General features: G+C 49.7%; 2 protein-coding genes across 2 annotated transcripts in view; both read left to right on the top strand.

The window, feature by feature from the left end:
- LOC144149953 (dihydrolipoyllysine-residue succinyltransferase component of 2-oxoglutarate dehydrogenase complex, mitochondrial-like) overlaps positions 1 to 2,657 on the top strand; it is a 41,825-nt gene extending 39,168 nt beyond the window's left edge. Inside the window, exons 17-18 of the mRNA XM_077681706.1 lie at positions 719 to 909; positions 2,214 to 2,657. Coding sequence (XP_077537832.1) covers positions 719 to 853 — 135 coding nt within the window. The 3' untranslated portion in view covers positions 854 to 909; positions 2,214 to 2,657. The remainder of the gene's footprint in view (positions 1 to 718; positions 910 to 2,213) is intronic.
- An 11,556-nt stretch (positions 2,658 to 14,213) lies between these two features.
- LOC144148575 (uncharacterized) lies at positions 14,214 to 23,601 on the top strand. The gene is made up of 4 exons (XM_077680090.1): positions 14,214 to 14,516; positions 14,574 to 14,715; positions 16,507 to 16,643; positions 21,234 to 23,601. Exons 1-4 carry the CDS (start codon positions 14,214 to 14,216, stop codon positions 23,307 to 23,309), a joined length of 2,658 nt encoding a protein of 885 aa, XP_077536216.1. The 3' UTR covers positions 23,310 to 23,601.
- Positions 23,602 to 23,874: the final 273 nt, after the last annotated feature.

Below are 23,874 nucleotides of genomic sequence, written 5' to 3'. Positions count from 1 at the left end.
ACCTAGTCCAAGCGCTCACGGCAACATCTGGCCACTCTAGGAAGTGACGTTTCTCCCCTATCTTTTTGTTTTTACTCCATGTGCAATGGTCACCAAGGCTTAACCCTGCCTTGTCTAAGTAGCCAGCTTTGGTTATCTCTCCACTGTACTAAAGGATGTTCTTTCTGTCGGAGGAGAATGCCCACGTGTGTGACTGTGTACGGAAATAGGCCTCATTCACACAGCCGTCACCATCTCCGTTACGGCACCGTCACGGCGAAAAACCGCGACAAAGACGTAATGGAGTAGTGTTCGTCAGAGTACAGGGTCGTTTGCCTAGTGATCAGTTGAGCCTGGAATTGAGCGTGCTTATTAATCTTAAAGAAAGTGTCGTGATGTATACAATACAAAGCGGCTATAATTGCTGCAATGCGAAAATAAATAGTGACTTAGATTTTTACATGGGCCCACTTTTCGCTAAATTTAGCCGTAAAAATTGAGATTTTTTGATTGGCTGGTTTACCGTGGCACGTGGTCCCGTCACGTCGGCGGAACGAAAACGTAGAACCCACCTTCCCGTTACCGTCGCACTGTTTGTGGCAAAAAGTCACCTGAGAAATCGTCGCCCGTGTTGGAAGACGGTGACATCACGGGGTGACAAACGGCTGTGTGAATGATGCCATACGTGGATAGCTTGCATACCTGCCCTTCCCCCCCACTCCTTTGCCCGTTGGTGCAGGTGGAGATCCGGCCGATGATGTACATCTGCCTGACATACGACCACCGGCTGATCGACGGCAGGGAAGCGGTGACGTTCCTCAAGAAGGTCAAGGCCGCCGTCGAGGACCCCGCCGTGCTCATGCTCGACGTCTAGCAACCACACAGGGGCCCACCCAGTGGGAGGGGCGCACTCTGCGTTTGATCCACCGAGTGAGTGAAGAAACCGCACTCCTCTTGGTGGCTTTTTGGTGGCAGCAACAATTGCGAGTTGTAAGCGGCAGGCTCTGGTAGTTTTGGGGAGTGGTGGCATGTTTGCACTGCTTCTTAGTGGTAGTCTCAGTTCTATGCTAATTAATCTGGTTTTAAGAAAGTCCAAAGACAACTAAGCATTTCTCAAGTCATCTGTTGACAGACAAAGGTTCCCGGACCTTCAAAAATTAAATAAAGAGAGGGCAGCACGTACTTCTGTGTGCTAAAAAGAAAGTCTTTTTTTATGCGCGTCAACTCACATCGAGCCCGGGTGGCTCAACGTGCTGGTGATAGGTAAACGAAATTGTGCAGTTTTGTTATTACAAATGATAGGAATAAGAACTTTACATTATTGTCTTTACTTGAACCATAAATCTTGGTGATCAAGGTAGCGCTCTTGTTCAAGTGATATATGGGCAGCCAGTGCCCAGAGTGTCCTAGTGTCCGTCCTAATGAACCAAATTTTTTTCTGACTTCATATCTGTGATGTCCGAAGTCCTTGTAGATCATAAAAATGTCTTCACAATCTTAAGCAAAGACATTGAAGTTTTGGGCATCAAAGGGTTAATGTCCAATGGAATGCCGGAGATGCTTTGACTCCACCCCACATTTTCAAAGGCCTTTGTCCTCTTGCCACTTGATGTGATTTACCTTGTGATTCGCTTTCGTCTTATGCTTCCTCATGGCATCGATCTATCTCGCATGTGTTGTGCTACTGCTCACTCATTCATGCCGCTATGTATTGGGAGATTTGACGACTATGGTGGTGGATTTTGCTGCCTGGCTGTTCGTCCACTTGGCCACATCTTTTCTTCTCCCTTGCTTTATCTACAGTATTGGTGTGGCTGGCCGCTTTTTGCAACGGCAGAAATAAAAATGGCCGAGTGGATGAAAGATCAGCGGTAAACACAGGACACAGCTAGAAGAAAACGACGGGACAAGAGAGAGAGAGAGAGTTGGCCACTTTTTGCAGCGGCAGCATGGTTGAGTGGATGAAAGACCAGCGGTAAACACAGGACACAGAAGAAAACAACAGGACAAGAGAGAGGGAGTTTACCGCTGGTTTTTCATCCATTCAAACATGTGCCAACTAGCCAAGTCCAATGCCTTCCAAAGCCTAAGAAAATTTGTCTCTTTTTTTCTATTGTATTTCTGTTGTCTTTAGAGGCACGCAGTGTGGGACTTCAATGCGTGCTACAGAGTAAAGAAGTAAACGTCTATCATTTCTGCAGACTAACTCCCACTTTTCGCTTTGTCTTTCACAGGAGGCGCTCGCTTCACTACAACGGATCGCTTGCCGGGCGGCGCAGGGTTCTTCAAAGTCTCGGTGGTTTTTATTTAGCTCTTTAACAGGCCTTTTGCAGAAAGAACACGAAGCTAGATGTAGAACGCAACGCACACCACCGTCAAAATATTAGCAGCCCTGGTGTGGCTTTCCCTCTGTGTACAGGCTAATGAGATTTTTTTTTTTTTTTTCGTTGTCTTGCTTTTGCCACGCCCACCCGAGCACGCTTGTCAAGCTTGAAAACGTAGGCTACTCGTGACGTTTGTTTAGTTGTCTACTGATTACGCAGTGAGAGATTTTTGGAAGTACTTGAGAGAGTTTGTCAAAATTGTTTCTGTTGAGAAAACAAATGCTTATTGAGAAAACAACACCTGCTGGTTTTCAGGGAAAGAACACCGCTCATTAAACCATGTTACAAAGCATTGCGGCTGCTTGTCTCTGTGTGTGTTTTGTTGTCGAGATAAGCTTTGTGTCACTTTTCTATCAGACTAAGCTTGGCACATTTTGGTTGCATGCTCTTACCGGAATTTTTCACAAAAGAACGATATAATGCCATTTTCAAATGAGAGAATCTGTCATATGAAGAAAATGAAAAAAAAAAAAAAAAACGTCTTTAATGCTTGTGTGGCTTGACATGCAGCTACGACCGCATGGCTGCGTACTGTTTCTGAGTTTGCACGAGAAGTTGACAGTTTCAGGGTTTCAAAATGTATATTCTGTGAGTGGGCTGGGCTGACAGAGCTTGCAGCAACGATAGGGCCATGGGAGATTCAAAAACTAGTTTTCAAATTCTTGTAATTAAACTCTGTTTGCTGGATATGATTTCCGGTTAAGCGCATTTTAGTTTCGGTTCGTAATGTAGCCCTTAATTTGGTTTTTGACACTATAGCATACATTCTATCCACATTTTTGTAGATAGGTAATGGCACAATGTTGGCAACAAAACATCAGTTCCAATTGAAGAGCACTCCAATGTTATGACCGTGTCTCCAAGACACCATGCAAGCCAAGCAGTAATTTGGCAGAAAACGAGCTCTACTGAGCAGGCAATGCACTGGCTGAAGTTATATTTTCTTTATTCAGTGTAATATCGTCAGCAAACCTACCGGCATGCCTCCTCCCATGCACACTCCAGTTGTTGCTGCACCCGATTCGAGCCTCAGGGCAGTCACTTCTGGCTGCCACTGTTGTCGTTTCTGGTTGGTGAGTGGGCGCGACAGCTCAGCACAGCAGCTGTAGGTGCGTAGCGCCCACGGAAATTTTCAGAACGCTATTTTATTACAACAGGGTTCAGTCTCGGGTCGTGTCAGTGCAAGAACAATTAGGCTACTACTGCATTGTCAAGGAAGTGAAAAGGTCAACGAGAAAACTTTTGGTGATGGCTGTTGTGTGGGCCGGGACGAGTGCACTGGCTGGCATGTGATGCCCAGGCAACCACCAGACGTCCATCAGCCGTCCACCGTACGTCCATTCCGGCTGTAGTGGACGTCCGCTGGATGTCTGTTTCAGAGCCGATGTACATGGCATGTACGTTCATGGGACATCCGAATTTAAAACTTCTGCACCTCCATGTGGGCATCCCGAATTGGATGTATTTCGGACGATCAGTAAAAACTTACCGTATCACAAATTCAGAATTATATGTTCTTGCAATGAATGCTACACTGTGCAACACCAATGCACTACTGGGCAGATAACTATACAGGAACACGGCAAACTTGCTTCACACATAATGGTAGCGGTTCTCAATTATATACTCTTCTCAAAAAAGGTCATCATTGGAGATGGTGAGGTGCTTCAAAATAGTTTAAGAATTAGGCTTAATTTTATTAACACACACAAATCATTATTGGAGATGGTGAGGTGCTTCAAAATAGTTTAAGAATTAGGCTAAATTTTATTAACACACACAAAACTTAAATACAAGTCAGGATGTTGATGTACAATATCTTTTTAATTTAAAAGCTGAGTAGCTTTTCCCCTTGCACGTCCACAGGCGGATGTTCTCCGGACATACAAAAATGTATGTCCTTTGTACATACATTGTGGATGTCCACTGTACTTACATACGAAAATGTATCCGTTGCTGGATGTCCACTGTACGTACACAAATGTACATCCAAACGCGGACATACAGTGGCCATCCAGACTTGTCATTGGACATTCGGATGTTTTTCGGATGTCCCACGGATGTCTGTTGTTGCTTGGGTAGTATGAAGTTTTCCACATAGTCCAAGCACAAAAGGGCCTTTTCTACTTCAGCATTTTTGGACATCAGGGGGGTTTTCCGAGTAGTCTATCAGCGTTCCTTAAATATTTCTTCGTTTTAGGCGATAGGGCACGCCTCTCGCGGGTTCGTTTTTGTTGTAAACAGAACAAGTGTCACTGAAATAAAGCGAGGCCAACCAACGTTTGTATTTAGTTCCCTATAGCCGATAATTCGCTATATCAGTGTTCGTTATAACGAGGTTCAACTGTATTTGTCAGCTGCTTTGGTTGATGCACAAGAAAGGAAATATAACTATTTTTATGAAAGGTGTTGCAACAATTAATGAGTCTTTAAAACTTTTCCTAGAAAATTACTCCTTTGTTTGTGCTCAAGCTTTCCAGGTAGATCGCACTTAGTGGAATGTTCTGCTTAACACCAAGCACGGCGACGGCGCCTAATTGCTTATCTGTAAATCGAATTAAAACGCTTTTTGGTCATGGAAGAATTGGCGGCCGTACGCGAAAAACGACATCGATTGATGGAATTAACATTTATCGAAGGATTAAAGAGGGAACCCTAGAATGTCGGTCCGTGCCACCTGTGGGGCAGATAAACGTGGATATGACGAAGTTGACGAAAATTCGCAATTTTTTGTTACATCCAGGTTTTCGTTAGATGCAGGTTTCGAGCAAAGGATCGCGTGAATGAACCAGAAACGAAATTAAAATGCTAGATATCGGAGACGGGCAACTCACCTTTCTAGTATTCATTTCACATTGACAAACTGCGTGATTTATGTCTGCTGCTTTCCCATGAGCTTAGTCACTACAAGCCACTCCAAAGAATTAAGCGAGGTCCCTTACCACCGTATTCACAAACGTAACTTAAGTATCATTTTCGCTTTCGACACTTTTAGGGGCCTTATCGCGTTTCAAGGACCAAACTTGTGCTGAAAGGACGGCTTTTCCCGAACTTGATGCTCGTTTGCGAACTGAAAATTGGTGAAAGGGTACTATACTCGGGTGCAACTCAAGAACGGCACCACCTCATGTAGTGTATCACTCCGCCAAAGCGCCGGACCCGTGACGCCAGTGCGCGAGCGTTTTGAAAGGGGTTTGCTATGAATGCGTGATATCGTCTGCCTTGTCTCACGCAGTTTGTTTGTCGTCCCTGGAGTCGTTTATAAGCATATTAAGTCCAAAAAATCACGGGAACGGCTCACGCCATGTTCAGAATATTCCCAGTAACGCCCTACTTGCGCCGCGCGGAGAAACATCCGGCTACGGTGATAAGGCACAGCGGCAACTTCCGGTGCCGTTCTTAAGTTGTCACCGAGTATAGCTGGGATACTGCAGCGGGCGGTGCCGTTCTTCTTTCTTGCCGGCGGAGGTGGCATTTAAAATTGGGAACTTGTCTTGGAAAGAAAAAAAAAACTTCTCTTTTTCTGGCAGCAGAAAATTGTCACCGATGAACCGACACCACAAATAACAGTTGAGATGCGCGACTACGCGCCGAAAGGCAGGCCTAGCACGTGCGCACAGGCCTAGAATGTGGGAACACGTGGTAGTCCGCGGGGAAGGCTAAATTTGTTAAATTAGTGCCTTTCTCCCTCCGATTTTTTCGGGAGAAGTGAAAAAATCAATGGCTCAACAGCGCAGCAAATTCGTTATATCAAGGTTAGCCGTCGCAACGCCTTCGTTACATAGAGGGCACGAACTCATGGGTTTCAGTGGGGCTGGCAAAGGAAAATCGAAAAAAATTGCCCCCACCTCCCCGAAGGGAATCGTGAGGAAGTGCGAATGCATTTCTTGCGCCGAGAGTACACGGCGTAGTAATTGTACCATCGCCTTGAGAACCCGCAACGCGTTCAACCTGTTGGTCTCGTTCCTCACGCCGGAAATGCAGCTTAGGTTGTTATCGAACCACAGCCGGTCGCACACGGCGCAGCTGTTGCCGAAGCTGCGGTCCAGGAAGTCTCGCTTGAAGCGCGCGTCCGGCCGATCGAATTCGAGGGCCCGCACACGCTCACGCGCCGCGCGCTCCCGGGCCAGAACGCCTTCGGGGTCCTCGGCTCGCTTCGCACGCTTTCGTTCGGCGTCTCGCTGCCGGCCTTCATCACCGCAGGCGATGCGCCGCTTACGTCTCCCTTCGGCCTCCCGAGCGGAGTTCGGGATCCGCAGTCCGCTCCTCTCCGCTCCTCGCGCCGTTGCTAGGGGAGAGGAGGAGGAGCAATGCGGACGGCGGAAGGTTCGGGGTCGCTTATAAAGTGCATTCGCACTTGCCCCCACCTCCCCGGCGGACGATTCAGGCTCGCTTAAGAAGTGCATTCGCACTTATTCCTGGCCAATCTCCCACGTGGTTATGTGCCATGTCAGCGGCCAGGCAGCGCGCGCCCATCTCCCCCCGTTGCTAAGGAAGACGAAAAGCGCGCGCACCCGCAGCTGTTGCTATGCGGACGGCGGAAGGTTCGGGGTCGCTTATAAAGTGCATTCGCACTTAAAACTTCGCTAAATCTAGGAATTCGTTATATCAAGGAATAACCGTATACAAAATGGAACGCACGACGCCAGTTCACGGTCGCAGCCAAATGAGACGATAAATTACACTTTCCAACTCGTTCCTCGTTTAAAATGATCACACACCGTAACTTTGGGGGGGGGGGGGGGGGGATACTAACGAGCGAAATATTGCCTACCAACCGCACCGCTTGCTTTATTTGTAATATTCCAGGTGGCGCCGCTGTTCCAAAATGGTCAGTTTTCAAATATGGCCACCGTTCCTCCCATGGGCGGGAATTGTTTTCCAAGCGAAGCTTGTATTCGCCGTCGGTGCTGCTATTGGCGGCGTGCCTGAATACACCCTCTTCACCCGCAGCTGTCGGCCAGAAATCTCCCGCTCCCACAAGCGGCGAGCCAAATTACTCCCTACTAATTCCCTCCATCACATAGTGGGCGCTCGCCCTGCCAATAGGCTACTCTGTCCCTGACCCAATTGCTAGAGCAATGGAAGGAGGCTACGCTGCTCAGCTCCAACCCACAAGTGCAAGCGTGTGGGATCCGGCTGGCCGAACTCGCCGCTAGGGCCCACGACCTCCTGGCCGTCGACTAGGGGACTGCAGTGTGCTGGTGCTCCCAACCGGCGCCTCTTTCTACAGTTTTCTATAAACAAAGTGTTTACCACCAAGAACACCAATTGTTGCGGATTTTAACATGGTGATGAGGATAGAGGCGCCGAGAAATAAGTGGCACGTTGGCACGCACTGGGACTGCGGGAGGCACGCGGGCATCTGTTCGAACGCTGCATTACCGTAAATGGCTTAACGTCGCTCTCTTCACGGCGGCAATAAACGCTGAAGGAAGTCTTTCCGTTTTCGTATTACTGGTGCCGAAACCCGGGAAAGCCGTTCTTCAGTGTTTATTGGCGCCGTGTCAACGTGCGTGCATGTTTATTCTCTTTTTCTTGTGTATCGTCTGTCCGCGCTTTAAACAGGAATCGGATCCAACTAGCTCAGCTTTCCGTTCTACTGCGTGTTTATTGGCCGTGCCTGCCAACGTGCCACTTCTTTCTCGGCGCCTCTATCCTCATATCACCGTGTTGGCGGTAAATTACAAATCCGCAACATCCTCCGCACCCACCAAGGCGCCCATCCCTTCCGCTACCAAGGCTGTACCCAGAGGACAAGAGGTAGCGGGCCAATTCACAGCTACATTGGAGTGGAAGGGCCGCAGCTGCTTGCAGCCAGTGTACGTCATGTCTTCACAGACTACTACTCTTCTGGGCTACCCTGCTATCCTCGCATTGGGTGTCGTTAATTTCGTCGATGCCGCCAAGCGAGGTGAAAAACAAGCTTGTGTTGCGACCGGGCGGGGGCACCCGATCCGAGCGCCGTGGCCTCCGACATACGAGTGGTAGCGTGTATGATGCGAGCGGCCCGCCGCTGTTGCAGCAGTGAAGAAGTCCAGAAGCCGTAGGCTAACGTAACTGTTTACTTCATAGCGAGAGGTGAGCCGAAGCCAAAGAACAATGCCCCGACGGGCGAGGTTACCATACAGGACTCGAGCAGAGCGACAGCATCGATTCGCTGCTCAAACAGGAATGGTTTACAACGCTTGCGGGGGTCTATTTATACCCAAAAGCGGTAACGGCCAAAACGCAACAAGCGGCAACACGCCGCGAACGTCACAGACACACACAACGCTCTTTCCAGAGTTCGTAAGCCGTTCATAGCCTCGGCGCACGTTACCGGGAGAGGGGAGAGAGGAGGACTCCACTGAGTTCGCGGGGCCTCTGTGTCCCTGAAGAGCGTGGAGACGAGCCTCGCCGGCAACCGCCGAAGTTTTGAAATGCGCCGAAAACGAAGCGTCTGACGCGGCTTGTCGCAACTTGTCACCGACATGGTGACGCCTGACGGCAGAAAGGCGCACGAGGTGGCTTCGCCACACAGCCGTGGAGTGCTGCGGGAAAGTACGGCGGCGCTGGCCGATTCGTAACACTTGCTATGCAAGTGACTCAGCCCCGGGCCAGGATATCTTTGAAGGGCTAGGTACAGTAGGGGAGGAGTACACGATTCGACTCAAGCCAAATCCAAAACCATTCGCTCTCAGTGTACCTCGCAGAATTCCCATCCCTCTGTACAACACGGTAAAGCAGGAGCTGGACCAGGTAGAAAAGCAAGGCGTCATAAGGCGCATTACGAAGCCGACACAATGGTGTTCCGGACTTGTCGCAGTACCGAAGGCAGCGGGCGGATACCGAATATGCGTGGACCTAACGAAGCTCAACAAAGAGGTTGCCTAATAAACGGAGCCGTAAGTAATGATTTCTGCTGCGTTCGACAATCTAGTGTGTTATTCTTTGGTTAGTGGGCTCGTAGGCACCTTCAGCCACGAAAAAAACGGAACACAAAAATTTCGTGTCAATACTCCTTTAAAACGTACAGATCTGAATCTTTGGCCTTAAAGGGACCGACAACCGATTTTTGTGGAGTACATGCCCTTTAGCTCAAATGAAAGCCAGCATTTTATACACTGCGGTAACAGCAAGGACTTTCTAAATAAACAGGCGGAAATAATTTTAATGTTGCACTAAAATTTCTGAGCTCTGAAAGGCGGCACCATGTAGTGTTTAAACGTGACACTACCGTACGTGTCCACACAACCACGCCGGTTTCAACGCGTGATTCAAAAAACCGAAAAAAGAAATAGGAAAGGTGGCACATTACGGTTGTTTTGGTCTGAGACAATTTTTTAAATACCTCGTTTAATCTCACGTGGGGTTAACTAAAAGCATAAAGGAAAACGACAGGAAATGACGTAATACGGCCACCCTTCTCTAACCCGCCCGTTGACGCCGCTCCCTCGCTGTTTCCATTTCCCAAGCCGCCGGAGTCAGCCCTAGCACGTGATCCCATGATGATTTTTTTAAAGACGATAGTCTTTCTTGGGCTACTTAAACCCAGAAATTTTGGTCTGTCTGTCTGTCTGTCTGTGACTCGATTCAGCCACCCGTCCAAAGTAAAATAGATATTGTGCTATAGTCTTATATACTCACAGCCACATGTAAACGTCTAAGCCCGGTTTATATGTTCATACTTGTCAACTTTGTTGAACAAGAACAAGACATCACGCAAATATAAGACAGGAAATTAGTACACAAGGGATATTTACAGTGATCCTTTATTAAAAAATTCCCGGATGCTTGGTTTTTCTATAGCAAAAGATATTCTACATCTACTGCAGAAAACCGCCACCTCCTGGCGGCATATAAGAAATCACGCGGCAACAGCAAAGAAAGGTTCCACTAGCTAGGTTTCACGTTCTGCTTCGAACGCCGCGTGGAGCATGGCAACGCGGTTCTATAAACCTTGAAGTGGGCCGCCTCAATTCACGCGCGTCTCCGCCGTACTGCAGCGCTGGCACCGAGGAACCCGGCCTGTAGCAGTGGAACGCGGTAAATTAAAATCACCTTGAGCAAACCTTTAGCGTGTTTACCTTGGGATGAGCGCGACTGTACATGAAGAGCATGAGAGGTGAGCGGGAAAGCAAAGAGGGGCATTTCCTTGGCAAATGTCTACAAAGACTATCGTCTTTTGACGACATTTGCAACGAAAGGAGAAGATACGCGGCCATTTTTTTCTTGTACCTTAATGCGGGCGATGGTTCGGTTGGAGCCCGTGCGCTATCACACGGCGGGGTTACGTGGCTGCACATTGACACCTAGGGATGACTTCGATTACACTTTTTATGACTGGGCTTCACGCATCTCCAGTGGCGGCGTCTCTAAACTTTTTTCCTTCCATGGTTAAAAGTGTGTTGCAGCACGGCTTACTGATGTGGTTGCCATCATTCCTTTTGGTGGGACACGTATGGCTGAATTAACGAATGAATTTATTGTTGTATACCATAGAAGGGCCAGTCCACCGGCAGGCGTAGTTTGCCTCACCTAAGTGTGGACACCGGAACCACTGCTGGTGTGGGGAAGGGAGGAGAGGGAAAGCAGACGGGCTTTCCCATCTATACAGGACAATGCACTGTACAATATACTCTGCATATGCACTGCACAGGACAATAAACTCAACAAGAATTGGTTCTCTGTCCCTTTGAAGTGTTTTCGCCGAAAAGTACTCTCAGTGCAGACACCCAAGGGCGCAAGTGTCTTGACCCATGGCGAGCACCCTTTAAAGTGACACTAAAGGGTGAGAACAAGTTGGATTACGGTGCCGAGAATCAACACCCTTCTCTCACCTAGCAATCGTTTAATTAATCATTAAAATGCCAAAAATGTGGAAGCAAGTATCGCCCTTTTCATCCATTTCCTTCGCCTTAAACACCACCATCGCCTTAAACTTAAACACCAACCGGACTGGTACTTTTACAGGACCTCAAAATGTCAACTCCTCAGACCACGGACAGAAAACCTCTTCCCCATAATTGGCGTCAATCCATTCGTGTCCGCCCTCTTCCCGAAAAATTGGCCGCGTATCTGCTCCTCTCGTTGCAAATGTCGACAAAAGACGATCGTCTTTATCGACTTTTGCCAAATAAATACCTCCCTTAGCTTTCCCGCTCACATCTCAATGTTGTTCCTCTTGCGTCGCGCTGCTCCCAAGGTAAAGACGCCAAAGGTTTGCTTAAATCCTTTTAAATTTACCGCGTTCCACTGCTCAAGCCCGGGTTTCTCGATACAAACGCTGCCGTACGGCGGAGACGCGCGTGAATCGAGACGCCCTACTTCAGCGTTTATAGAACGGCGTTACCCTAATTCACGTGCGTTCCAAGCAGAACGTGGAACGTATAGTGGAACCTTTCGTAACTGTTGCCGGTTGATTTCTGAAAATGGCGCCAGAAGCTATAGTGGTGCGGGCGAAAGCAGGCGACGGCGGAATGAATTTTTTTTCTGCAGTTGATGAAGTATTTAATTTCGCAAAAATCAAGCATGCATGATTTTTTTATAAAGAAACGCTGCAAATATCACTTCTGTATTGATTTGTCGTCTTATATTTGCGTAATGTCTCGTTCTTCTTCAACAATGTTGACAAGTATAAACATTTCATCGGACTTAGACGGGTAATTTAGGTGTGACTATATAAGACTATTGCGCATGCGTTGTTTTACTTTGGCCGGGTGGCTGAATCGAGTCACAGACAGACAGACAGACAGATATACCAAAATTTCTGGGTTTAAGTAGCCTAAGAAAGACTATCATTTTTAAAATATGCATCTCACTTTGCACTCCAGTCGTCGACACGCCCGTAGCCAAGCCCAAGAACAAATCTACGGAAACAATCCTAATGTTTTGTGCACAGATGCCAGCCCTTACCCCAATCTGTCCCATGACTTAGCTATAGCAACCACTAAATACAAGATCATCACTTGCGCCCCAATCAAGACCACATCTATCTGGGCCGCGGAAGAATTTGCTGTGGCCCTCGCCATCACTCAAACACCCGCAACGATTCTAATTACGGACTGTCAAGCCGTCTGCCGTAGCTTTTTATCAGGTTACGTGGCCTCAACTACGTGGAACCTCCTAGCTCAACATGCCCCCAACAGGAAGATCGACATTGTGTGGACCCCGGGACACTCCTCAATAACGGCCAATAATTTTGCCCATAGACAAGCCTGCGAACCCTCCTCCCTGCCTCTGAGGAAACACCGTCTCATTCCCCTGCTCACATTTCAAGACATCACCCAACATTATACCGCACATCAAGACATTTCCCCCCTTTCACCCGCAGCTTACTAAAACAGAAGAAGTAATGCTCCGGAGGCTTCAAACAAACACCTTTCCTCACCCAGCTTGACCACATCGGATGTACCCCACCCAGTACCCTGCCACATGTAAATTCTGCCCTAACCCATGCACCCTCATACACATGATATTGGGGTGCGCACACAACCCAGCCCTCCCACCTTTACCCACTTCCCTTCCCCTCCCTGAGCTGCGGGAGTACCTGACGACCAGGGCCGGCTGGATGCGCAGCAACTCCTGGTGTCCAGGGCTGAGACAGCACGGTCGCCCCACAGTCTCGTGGACTGAGGAGCCACTCCCAGAGAGAGAGAGAGAGAGAAAGACTTTATTTATGGCCAGCAGGGAGTGGGAGGTCGGGATGCGCAGAGCCTCCACATCCCACCCACGTTCACGACGTCTTCGGGACTAGGCCCCGCCGGCGTCGGCGTGAGCGGTGCGCGAAAGGTACTCGGGAGTTCGTCCCTTTCCCCCCCGTCTGCGACTCGAGGAGCCACTCCCACATCACCAAGCTCACGATAAAGTTTCTCCTCCTCCTACGTTCCACGATTTGTGACTCACTAATCTCGAATGCTGTGTGTTCATTGTTTTTGGCGTTTTGTGTGTTTGTTTTGGTGTTTTGTGTTTGGTGGACGACAATCTCGAAATGAAGCGAAGGAAATGGGCATGGCTGGTCACGTAATGCGAATGAGGAACAACAGGTGGACCATCCGTTTGACAGACTGGCTGCCGATAGACCGCAAACGCACTATAGGGGTTGGTCGCGAGAACTTGTTGGCGATGATGAGCTACGAAAATTTGGGGGAAAAACGTGGACTCATCTAGCACTCCATAGAGGTGGCTGGAAATCTTTGGGAGAGGCTTTCGTCCTGTAGTAGACACAAACAGGCTCATGATGATGATTATGATGATGATGATGAATCTCGAATTTTAAAGGGTAGGGTTCGTGAAGGTTGGTTGTTTGGTTGGCGCCAACAGAAGGCTCATACCCACTCAGAGTGATTGGCCAGGAAATGGGGTGCTAACTGAGAGAAAAAATAATGGGCTAAGATTAGAAGAAATATAATGAATGCACTTGAAGTACTCGTTTAGGGAAAAAGAAGTGTATATAAACGGCAATAAAAAAATGTAATAAGTAGACTGCCAGAAAATGAGGTACGGCATCAGAGAGGACACGCCGATTATAAAATCAACACTAATGAATAAGGAAAGGGTAGAAAGGATTGCCCGGCGTTGGGATCGTCGTCGTCATCATCACCGTCACCAACCACGAGCGGTACTGTCGCGTGGGACGAGCCACGGTGCACCGCGAAGAAGCATTCTCAGCGCGCCTTCTACTAGTAATCCACCAACGCCATGTCCGGTGCAACCCCTGGACGGAAGCCTATCAAGGCTACCAGCTCTGGACGCTCAACATCTAGGCGGGCAACAGCCGATACGGTGAAGACAGGAGAAAACATCGCCCCTCCCGCCGATAAAACTGCAGTCGGTTCCGGAACGAACGACGCTGAAGCCCCATCTGAAATGACCAAAACGCGTCGTCTACGCCGCGGAAGCGAGGTCTCCTCAAGCTGCTCCTCGTCAAAGTCGAGATCTTCGTCGAAGGCCAACGACAAATCGCCGGAAGCCACCGCTACGACCGACGCACCCGTCGACGACGCATACCAGACGTCGCGACCTCAGGGTAAGCTGCTTCGCGCGCCGACCAAGGGGGCTCCGAGGGTCTCCCCCGCCGGGTATGATCCCGAATTGTCATCGCTGGCCGCAACCAGTGCCCATTATACACCGGCAACGGCTTCTGGCTCGGCGGTGCCTTCTACGGCTACCGTACGTAGCGGTAGAAAGGCTTCGGGGCGGCAGGCTGTCGGGTCTGCTCATCTGCAGGAAGCGGCAGTCAGTCAGGAGATTCCAGCCGAAGGCGTGCTCAACCCGGCTACCACCAGGGTCAGCCCTTCCCCTAAGAAGCCGACTGCAGAGGCTGGGCCGGAATCCTCCTCAACAGGCCCTGTCGCCGAAAATGTGCCAGGTTAGTGGTGTTACATTGTTGAAGGCCTAACCGTACCGAGCTTTGTTGCCTCCGTCATGTAGTGGTAGCATGGTGGATGAGCGGCGATCAAAGTGCTGCCTTGGTGTTCACGACAAAGAGCCAAGAGCAAACTTAACTGGTTTACCGCATGGATGCACAGTGACGAAGTCGACGGGCAGAGCGGCGCTCTTAGTTCAGTCCCCAAAGTCGACGGATACGAACCCAAGACGGTGGAATTTATACAGAGAAGCGGAAACGGTTCCGCTGCTTCCAGGGCTTTGCACACGGCCCGAGCTATGTACAGACGCACAAGAACACCCTTTCCCGGTCCCGTGATAGCCGGCGCACGTTGAGTTTGAGCGAATGGGGACAGGAGAGATCTCCGTAGGCCGCGTTCGCTCCCACAGTCACGTTTTAACACGTCCCTGACAGAACCAGTTTGTTCCGGATTTCGCAACTGCCGCACGCATGAACCGTTCCCAGCAAGTGCCCGCGCGACGGACGCGCTCCTGCGTGTCAGGAGGCCGGCTTTACCGCCAAACACAGGAAGCTTCCCCGCACGACACCAAACTTGCAGCACGCGCGCACAGGGTAGCGGCGCGCTGAAGCGTAACAGTGGCCATACGACATTTCCACTCATGTCCGATAAGGGTGAAGCGAATAAAGGTACCCGGGGTCGCGCTTCAGACGTTAAGCACTGAATTCCTGTGGTGTTGTTCAGCTCGAGTTTGGCACACATTCTCTGGAAAGGCCCTACTGTGCAAGGAACAGACTTCAGCAATCCGAAAGCAAAATTTATTATCACCAGCAAAAAGCAGTGCAGACCGTGCTGCATAGCGAGGGCCCTGAGGTCCAGCACAGGGCCGTCCAGAAAAGCGGAGACGCCGCCAGGAGCCAAGGCATCCTGGACGTTGACCGAATAGGCATTCCGTCTGGACACTATAGAGGAGTCCCTCTTCCTCAGAGGAAACAATGTTGCCAGCCGTTCCCACACACCGGCATCGTTTGGATCAAGGCAGGCTGATCCGCGTAGCTGAGGCAACGTGCACGCTTTGGACCTTCGTGCAGACTTCGTAGGAAGGTTTTACTATCATTTTCTCAGTGAAAATCCACCTTGCACTCCCGCTGTTGCAGGCCATCACTCTTTAAAAATTCTATAGTAAAAAGGTAGTAACGGGTTGCATTTGCGAACTCCTTACGAACTTTACTACCCCCAGTACGGTACGTAGGTCCTCCCACTAAGTATGAAACCTAAATGCTATCGTTAATAGTCTGGACAGTGCACTTAGTAACTACTTGTCTGATACTAACATTCCTTGAGAGAAACAGAATTATATTAACTATTGAACATAATAACCGCAGCACTTTTCCCACTCCAAATAGTGATTAAAAAGTTCTTCCAAATCCACATGTCGACTTGCATATGGTCACATTAAAATGCATAATTCTAAGATTATCGCCAAAATATCTTATTTTTGCGACAAGCTCGCCGACTCTATCAGAGGACTTTCCGCTGCTGGGTATAAAAGCAAGAAGAGCAGATGCCTTTCTGAGGTAACTTATACTTGCTCTCATCGTGCATTTCGTTGGCTTACTTGCTCAATTTCTTGTCCAAGTGTGATATGTGCGTTTTGAATGTGTCTCCCTGTTGTGTTGCGCGCTTAGCAGATCCATATTGTCGCGCGTAGCTTTTTACTATGGCAGTTAGTAAAAGCACTATAAGTGTCTAGTGGATACTGTGACAAGAGTTTGTGTTCTGCATCGCATTTTTCGATCTTCGCGTGCGTGCAGTGATGGAGAGGAGTCGCTCCCGCAGTCACCAACGCTCCCGGCCCTTCACGACCAGTGAGGAGGACCGTGTTTTGCCACCAACCGCCACCTCGACATTTAGCAAGCGGTTTGGCCCAACCACTCCCTCGGAGCTAAAGGTTAGTAAATTTGTTTCTGGCTGATAACTCGCCGTGGAGGAAAGATAGGGCCTGTGTAGGACTCGCCTGCTGCAACGATTCCAGGTAACCAACGACGCGGTACCGATCGAACTTGGATTTCGTCTTGCCTGAGAAGGTAGAGCCACCGAATTTTTGAAAAATATCGCAGAAGCGTCGAGCGGCGGGTGTGTCAGCGCCTATTGTCTCGGTAGAAAGTGGCGAAACGAGCGAAAGTAGATCCCGCAGTTCGCATGAGCAAAACGGTCCCGCTAGCGCAACCGCCGTCAGGGTGTTCCCGCTAGTGCGGGAACACCCTAGTGCGGGAACACCCCTCCTCGCCGCTAATCAGCCGTCCATCTTCATTGCCGGGTGGTGACAGCGATTTCTCCTGCGCTCCGTTCACGGCCATGGTTATAGGCGGCTGATTACCAGCGGGAAGGGGGGTTCCCGCACCAAGGTGTTCCCGCACTAGGGTGTTCCCGCACAAGCGGGAACACCCTAGCAGACGGCGGTTGCGCCCATGCGAACTGTGGGATCTACTTTCGCCCGTTTCGCCGCTTTCTCCCGTGACAATAGGCGCTGACCCACCCGCCCATCGACGATTCCGCGATATTATTTCAAAATTCGGCGGGTGTACTTAAATTTGTGGAAGAAGCCATCACAGTGTGCCGCCACGAATACCATTACCATGGTAATGGTATTCGGGGGTTGGTATTCGTGACGAATACCAACCCACGACTTTAACCACCCCGAGGCACATACCGCAGTAGAGGCCACGCCCGCGTTGTCGCCTCAGCTGTTCTTAACGGCAGAGGTACTGGTAACGCTAACAAGGTGTCCACTACAAAAGACCACAAACAATCGGTGAATTTTTTTGCCCTATTTACGGCGACAGCAGCCGCCATTTTCAATCTGTTACGTAACATTACGTCACTCTTATGCAAGCTGGAGTTGCCGATGTTTGACGTTATCGTTTCGGCCAGTTGTTTAAATTACGTCACGCCTTCTCAGCCAATCAGAGAGAGTACGTGACATACGAGCAGTATTGTTGCTGAATAGCAAAGACAGGCGTACGTTGTCGTGTCCGCTGCATTTAGTCTAGTTTTTCATTGCCGGCCAAGAATTATGCGCCTTTAGTAAAGAGAAATAAGGCAAACTTTAGAGCTGGTGTCGGTAAACGTCATGCAACGTCAGAATGACGAAAGCATACGCAACAGCTTTGTCAACCGGAAGCACGAGACCAAAATTTAAAGCCAATCAGAAAAGACTTCCGGCAGATTTACAGTTCACTGTGATTTTGTGCAGTCGGGATTAGGGCCCCAAGTGTCAGGGATATATTTCATGCAGCCGCACAGCAATAATTACCAGTGACTCTGGCTAGTCAGTGAGCGGAAGCGGTTCGGCCGGTTGTGTAAAATTAACTGGGACTGCTCCCATCGCCGCCATCATGCGACACTAATTAGACCATTGCCCCGCACATCTACATTTTCAGATAGGGGGCTGTGTACCTACTGCAGGCCTGTCATGGCAGAGGGCGCATCACTTGGTTGAAACTCAGGTGTCCGGTGCCTCTCATGAAAGATCCACATTTCTCTGCGGGAGACACATCATATCGCTCCATCTCTTGCCATTGGAAGCCATTTGTGGCCCCGAGCTTAGCTGCTTAATCCACCTTTTTGGCTGCCAACCTCGTTCCCCCGTCCCTCGGCGTTACTGTTACTCAACTTATCCTGGCTCCTTTGGACCGCATGTATATCTACTAATTTGAACTAAAATGTCTTATACGCGAGTTTAAAGGAGCACTGACACCAATTTTCGGCGTTAATATTATTGCACAGTTCGCTTCCTTCACTCAACAGAATACCCTGGGTGAAATATGAGCGGCCTGCGACGCGAAGAACATAGTCCAATTGTATCTCATTTATCGCGCCGACGGAGCAGCGCGCGGAGCGGCACTCAGCAAATGGACATCAGCGTGACATCATCCAGGGAGAGCCAAAAGAAGTGACGCGGCAGCGCTTGTCGAAAACTCGTGACGTCACTTCATGCGCGCGGCCCCACGAGCGGCGAGCGGGCGCAACACCCTCTCAAGCGGGCGCCGGTGACGTCCGCACAAAGCGGTGAGGTCAGGCAGGGAGTCCTGTCATATGCGCCGTTCGGGATGAAAGCGCGGGAATTTGAAACAAATGATTTTCAGGCCGTTCAACGTAATTAACGATCGCGCGTTGAAGTATTTGGAGTGCTGTTTCAAGTCAGCCAGGCCATTAAGCATCGATAAAAGCAATAAAGGTGTAACAAAATTTTCGTATCAGTGCTTGACGCACGCCTGCTATCCACAAGCGTTACACCCATAAGCACGCGAAGTACTGACGGTTTGGTCCCTTCGTGAACACGACGGATTATATCGTAACTGCACGGGAGGCGCTTGACTATGCGTACGAATTCACCGCGCTGCTATTATGAACGGTGTATTCTTGTTGCTTTACCACGGAATATGCAGTACGCGTCCATCTAATTTTCCCGTCAATTCCATCAAGTACTCGCCATGCAACGCGTGTTCGGCTGCCCGGGTCATTCGTTCTCCAGGGGGCGCAATGGGAGCTCACCCCTGCGACGAAAATAACATTAGAATGGTGGTGGACGAAAAGCAGAGAGGGGAATATTACCTAGGACAGACCACCTGCAACGGAAAAAAAAAGGAGTATTTTGTGCCTGCCCTGTAAGAGCAGCGCTGGTATTAAACGAAGGGTATATTAGTCTTTCAAAGTATATTGGATCCATAGAGAAGGCAAGCGTTTCAGGGGGCGGCAGAAAGTTAGATGGGCAGATGAGATTAAGAAGTTTGCGGGGATAAATTGGTCACAGTTGGCACAGTACCGAGGTAATTTGAGAATAATGGGAGAGGCCTGTGCCCTGCAGTGGGCGTAGATAGGCTGATGGTTATGATGATGATATTAGTCTTATTTTGGTAAGATGATACGTCATCACCCGGTTACAAAGAAGAAACGACTAGCAGTCATCATCGTCATCATCATCATTATCACCTGCCAGAGCTCTCCGTACGTTTCCCGGCGGAAAAATTTTGTATACGTCATAGCTGCTCGTCGAATACAACCGAGTCCGGAAACCTACATTAGATCTGGCGTGTTAAAGCGAAGCTGTAACTTGTAGTATAGGGCCCTTCCGAGCGCGAAATATAACCACTGCGTGTCACGCATCGTGCTTTGCGAGTCGTGATTCCCAATACGCATAGCTCTGCGAGCATATTTTCTTCGTAGGCGCTTTAGATATCCTTTAAAGGAGCGTCAATATCAGCAACGTCGTAGGCAGTAGAACTATGCTTCGTAGCCGGGCTGCCGCAGAAAATTTTGCTAAGAATACCGCTATTGAGACGTACTACCGCTCCTACACCAACCATCAAATTATCCGTTTGATCGTAACTTACCCGGATCACGTCCAGTAAGCTTTCACTAGTCACATTTAATTCGCAGGAAGTGAAAACGTTCTATTTGTTTTCTTGTTTTTGTTTTTGTTTTTACAGAACACTTGCGCGGAGGGCATGCTTCCGTAACTCAGTTTGTTTCACGTGCAGGCCAGCTCGTCACGCACCTAATAGTCACATGTCGGCTAATCTAAAGTAAAAACTCATTGCGCAGCGATGCCTCTATTTACTCAAGATGCAAGTGAGAGATTGGTGGATTGAAGAAAACGTACATTTATCACACACAAAGAAACTTCCAAAGCAAACCACACTTCAACTAAACAAAAACCAAACACCTAACGCAAAATCCTAAGCAAAGCAAACAATCCCAGGTTTCCCGAAATTTTCAGAAGCATCTGCACAAGTCGCGGAAGACGCAGGGTACATAATTCGATAAATACGCCTTTAAAAGAGCTGTTTGCTACAACGAAAAGAAAAGCGAACCGCCAGTCTTTTAGCGGAGCGCTCAAGAAACTGGGCGTCCTCAACCGTAGTCAAGACTCGGATGAATGTACTAACTGCTTGGGGCCACCCGCCCGATTACTTGCCATGCACTTATAAAGCGCTGCTTTATCCCTCCCTATTCCCCCTATTCCCCCTCCAGCGACAATCGGTCCTCCCCTTCCTAATAAAAGAATTTATCATCGTTATTTTTAGAATCTGAAAGGATCGTGGCCTGCTGCTTAGCGCCGAATTAATATTTCTTCCTCTTCTTCATCGCCCTCCGTTTCTGCACACCTCATTATCACAAACCCCTTCGGGGATTTCCCCCTGAACCATGACACTTGTTCGGTAGGTCATCTTGTCAGGAGGCGCTTAGTGCAAACAACTCTCAAGGTCGACTACACCCGTCAGACTGCACACTCGCCTCAGGACGAAGAAGTTTTAGTTCGCGTCAACGGCCAACCACATTTCTGTGAGGCAAAAGTGGTACGAAACACTCCAAAAGTGAGTGCACATCGCTCGATATCGACACATCAGAATTTGGCAACGTAGTTGCACTAGGCACCGATACCAAAAAACACTCCCGTTCACATTGCGTTTGTTTGTTGCGCTGCCACGACACACCGAAAGCACAAGCTAAGGCCTGCCATTATGACTTTTCCCAGGCTCGCCTTCAACGGCTCCTGACCCCGTCGCCTCTACGTAGGCCTGCAAAGAGACCGGCTTCGCTCCTCGGCTGGGAGGCGAGGGCGGCTGCGGGCCTGCTGCTGGCTGCGCTGCTGCTGATCGTCTTTCTTATCTTGCCAACCAACGACGACCACGGGGACGAGAACGTGTGCAGGACAGCCGACTGCATCGGCCACGTCCGAATCCTCAACATCAACAGTAGCCACCGTCCGTCGGCCTGCGAGGACCTCAGCCTCTTTGTCTGCTCAGTGTGGGAGGGCAAGAACTCCCGCGTGGTCCCGACCATTGCGGGAGAGTCCCTGATGAACTGGATCGGGGACCTGGCGAAGATGAGCTCACTGAGAGGCCACGACGAAGGAGTCCTTCTCAACAGACCCCTCAGCATGATGCGGGCGTGCCTCAACAGGAGCGGGGGTGAAGACGACGCCGTCGAAAGCCTCGTCGATTTTGTGAACAGCACAGACTTCGCGTGGCCCGCCGAAGGCGAAGCCGAGCTGGGGATGCTCAACTATTCCCGGCCACTGAGGGTGATCCTCGAGCTGGCCGTCCTCTGGGCTCTGCCCCTCTGGTTCCGCGTCAAGCTGCTACCGGTGAACAGGAGCGCGCGTCGGAACCGCGCCGTCGTCATTAGCCCATCCGCTATACCGGTCGTCTGGAATGAACTACACGCACATATTACGCAATACGATGACGCGTACTCATCTTACCTGGAATTATACTCAAGCTTTTTCAAATACCGGCGCCCCTCCACGCGTTACAAGTCGTTCCTTGAAGGAAGCACCACCGTACAGAAGGACGTATTCGGGAACTTCAGCTCACACGCCAACGCTTTGCGCATTCAACCGAGGCTTGCGGAACTTCGAAGCTTACCTGCCCTGGTGCGAAAGCTAGCTGTTGAGGATTGGGTAAACCCTCTCCAGTCAATCTACGCAGCGGCTTCGCCCATCACGGCGCAGGATATACTGCTGGCAACGAACGCAGATCTTCTAACGGCCTTGGACGCCCTTACTGACTGCTACACACCTGAGCAGCTCTACTTCCACACAATATGGGCGTTCGTGCAGGCTCTCGGAGGCCTGGTGAGCAGCCATCTGTCATCTGCGTTGCAGGGCTACGAAGCGGGCAAGATCTTCATCCGGTTCACTTGCTTCGAACAGGTGGAAATGACGTACAACGTTCTTCTCGCCTCAATTAACAAGGCGCAATACACGAGGCAAGAGCAGATTTCCATCTTAGCACTCCTGGAAAATGTCCGCACGGTCGCCTCGGAGAAGCTGCGCTCGTATTCCAAGCTTAACAGCCCGCTTATTAATGAGTTGGCCGATTTAGTTGAAGAAATGAAGACTGTCGTTTGGCCTGAAGACGACTTTGGTAGCCCCGGTGGCTTCGAGCGCTACTATGGCCCACCTTACAATGGAACTGGCGATTTCTTCGGCCAGTGGCATTCGAGCCGGCTGCAGTTGCAACACACCCTTGTCCATGAAGATCGCCAGGTTTATGTCGCTCAGATATATGAACTGCACCCGAGTCAGCTGTTTTCATACAACCCTGCTCTGAACGTCATGTCGGTAGCAGTTGCCGCGTTGGCACCCCCGTATTTCTACAGTAAAGGCACAAGTGCCATGACGTACGGCGGACTGGGTTATGCGTACGCGAAAGCGATATTCGATGCGCTCGAATCAATGACCGATCTTTTTCACGGTGGTGCCGTGACGGAGCCGTTTGATGCGTCGGAGACCGAAGCATTTTGGAACGGTTCGTGGTGTACCGTCGTTGGTTACAAGGACTGGCTGTGCCCGCAGTTGCCTGCTCTCGTCGTTGCTTACGAAACTTACGTCCGGTTTAGAAATGTGTCATCTGACCTGCCACTCGAAGGGATGGAGAGCTATAGCCCTGAGCAAGTGTTTTTCTTCACCTTCTGCCATGTTAGTTGCTATATCGGTCCTTTGATGACGAAGGTATCTGAACAGTGTCTCACTGCTGCGAAACATTTCGAACCCTTTTCCAAGGCATTTTCGTGTCGCCGTGGGTCCGCGATGAACGGTTACGCTTGACTTTGGGATTGGAGGGCGTCAACAGTAGCGATGCTTTGCGTGTCATCCGTGGGCGGTTTCGTATTTAATGATTTTCATCCAGACATTTACTAGCTGACGCTGCCTGTTGTTACAACGTGCTATCTAGTTAAATAAATGATTTCTAAGTGCAACCCCATATGTGGGTGCGTGGCCTTTAAGTTGCCCTCTTCTATTGAATCCACATGTGTAAACGGGAGTTGCGATTGCGGTACGATCCTTATAATTAGTGCGCTGAATGTCTTATGCCTTTGCTACACGACCGTTTCAAAGGCCTTCCGAAGGCCGTTGAACCAATTGTCTATCGAGTGCCCCATTGGAAATACGTAGGGCGAACTTGTAACTGAGGATTCAACTGCCAATCGAAAGGTACCGTGTAGCACAGGCATTACTAATGTGCGCGCCACGGAATGTTTGGCATCTTTTTAAAGCGAAACTTTCTATGTCTCGCTGATGGTGTTGCGTCCAAACGCACTGCGGGATGACACTCTTTACACAATGTGGGAACATGATGATGATTATGATGATTGTGAAATTATAAACAGGA

This window comes from Haemaphysalis longicornis, unplaced genomic scaffold (genome assembly GCF_048455015.1).
Source record: "Haemaphysalis longicornis isolate Haplotype H1 unplaced genomic scaffold, Haemaphysalis longicornis Haplotype H1 scaffold_8, whole genome shotgun sequence".
In the NCBI taxonomy this organism is placed as follows: Eukaryota; Metazoa; Arthropoda; class Arachnida; order Ixodida; family Ixodidae; genus Haemaphysalis; species Haemaphysalis longicornis.
Note: the sequence above shows the minus strand (reverse complement) of the source record. Positions and strands in the feature narration are given on the sequence as shown.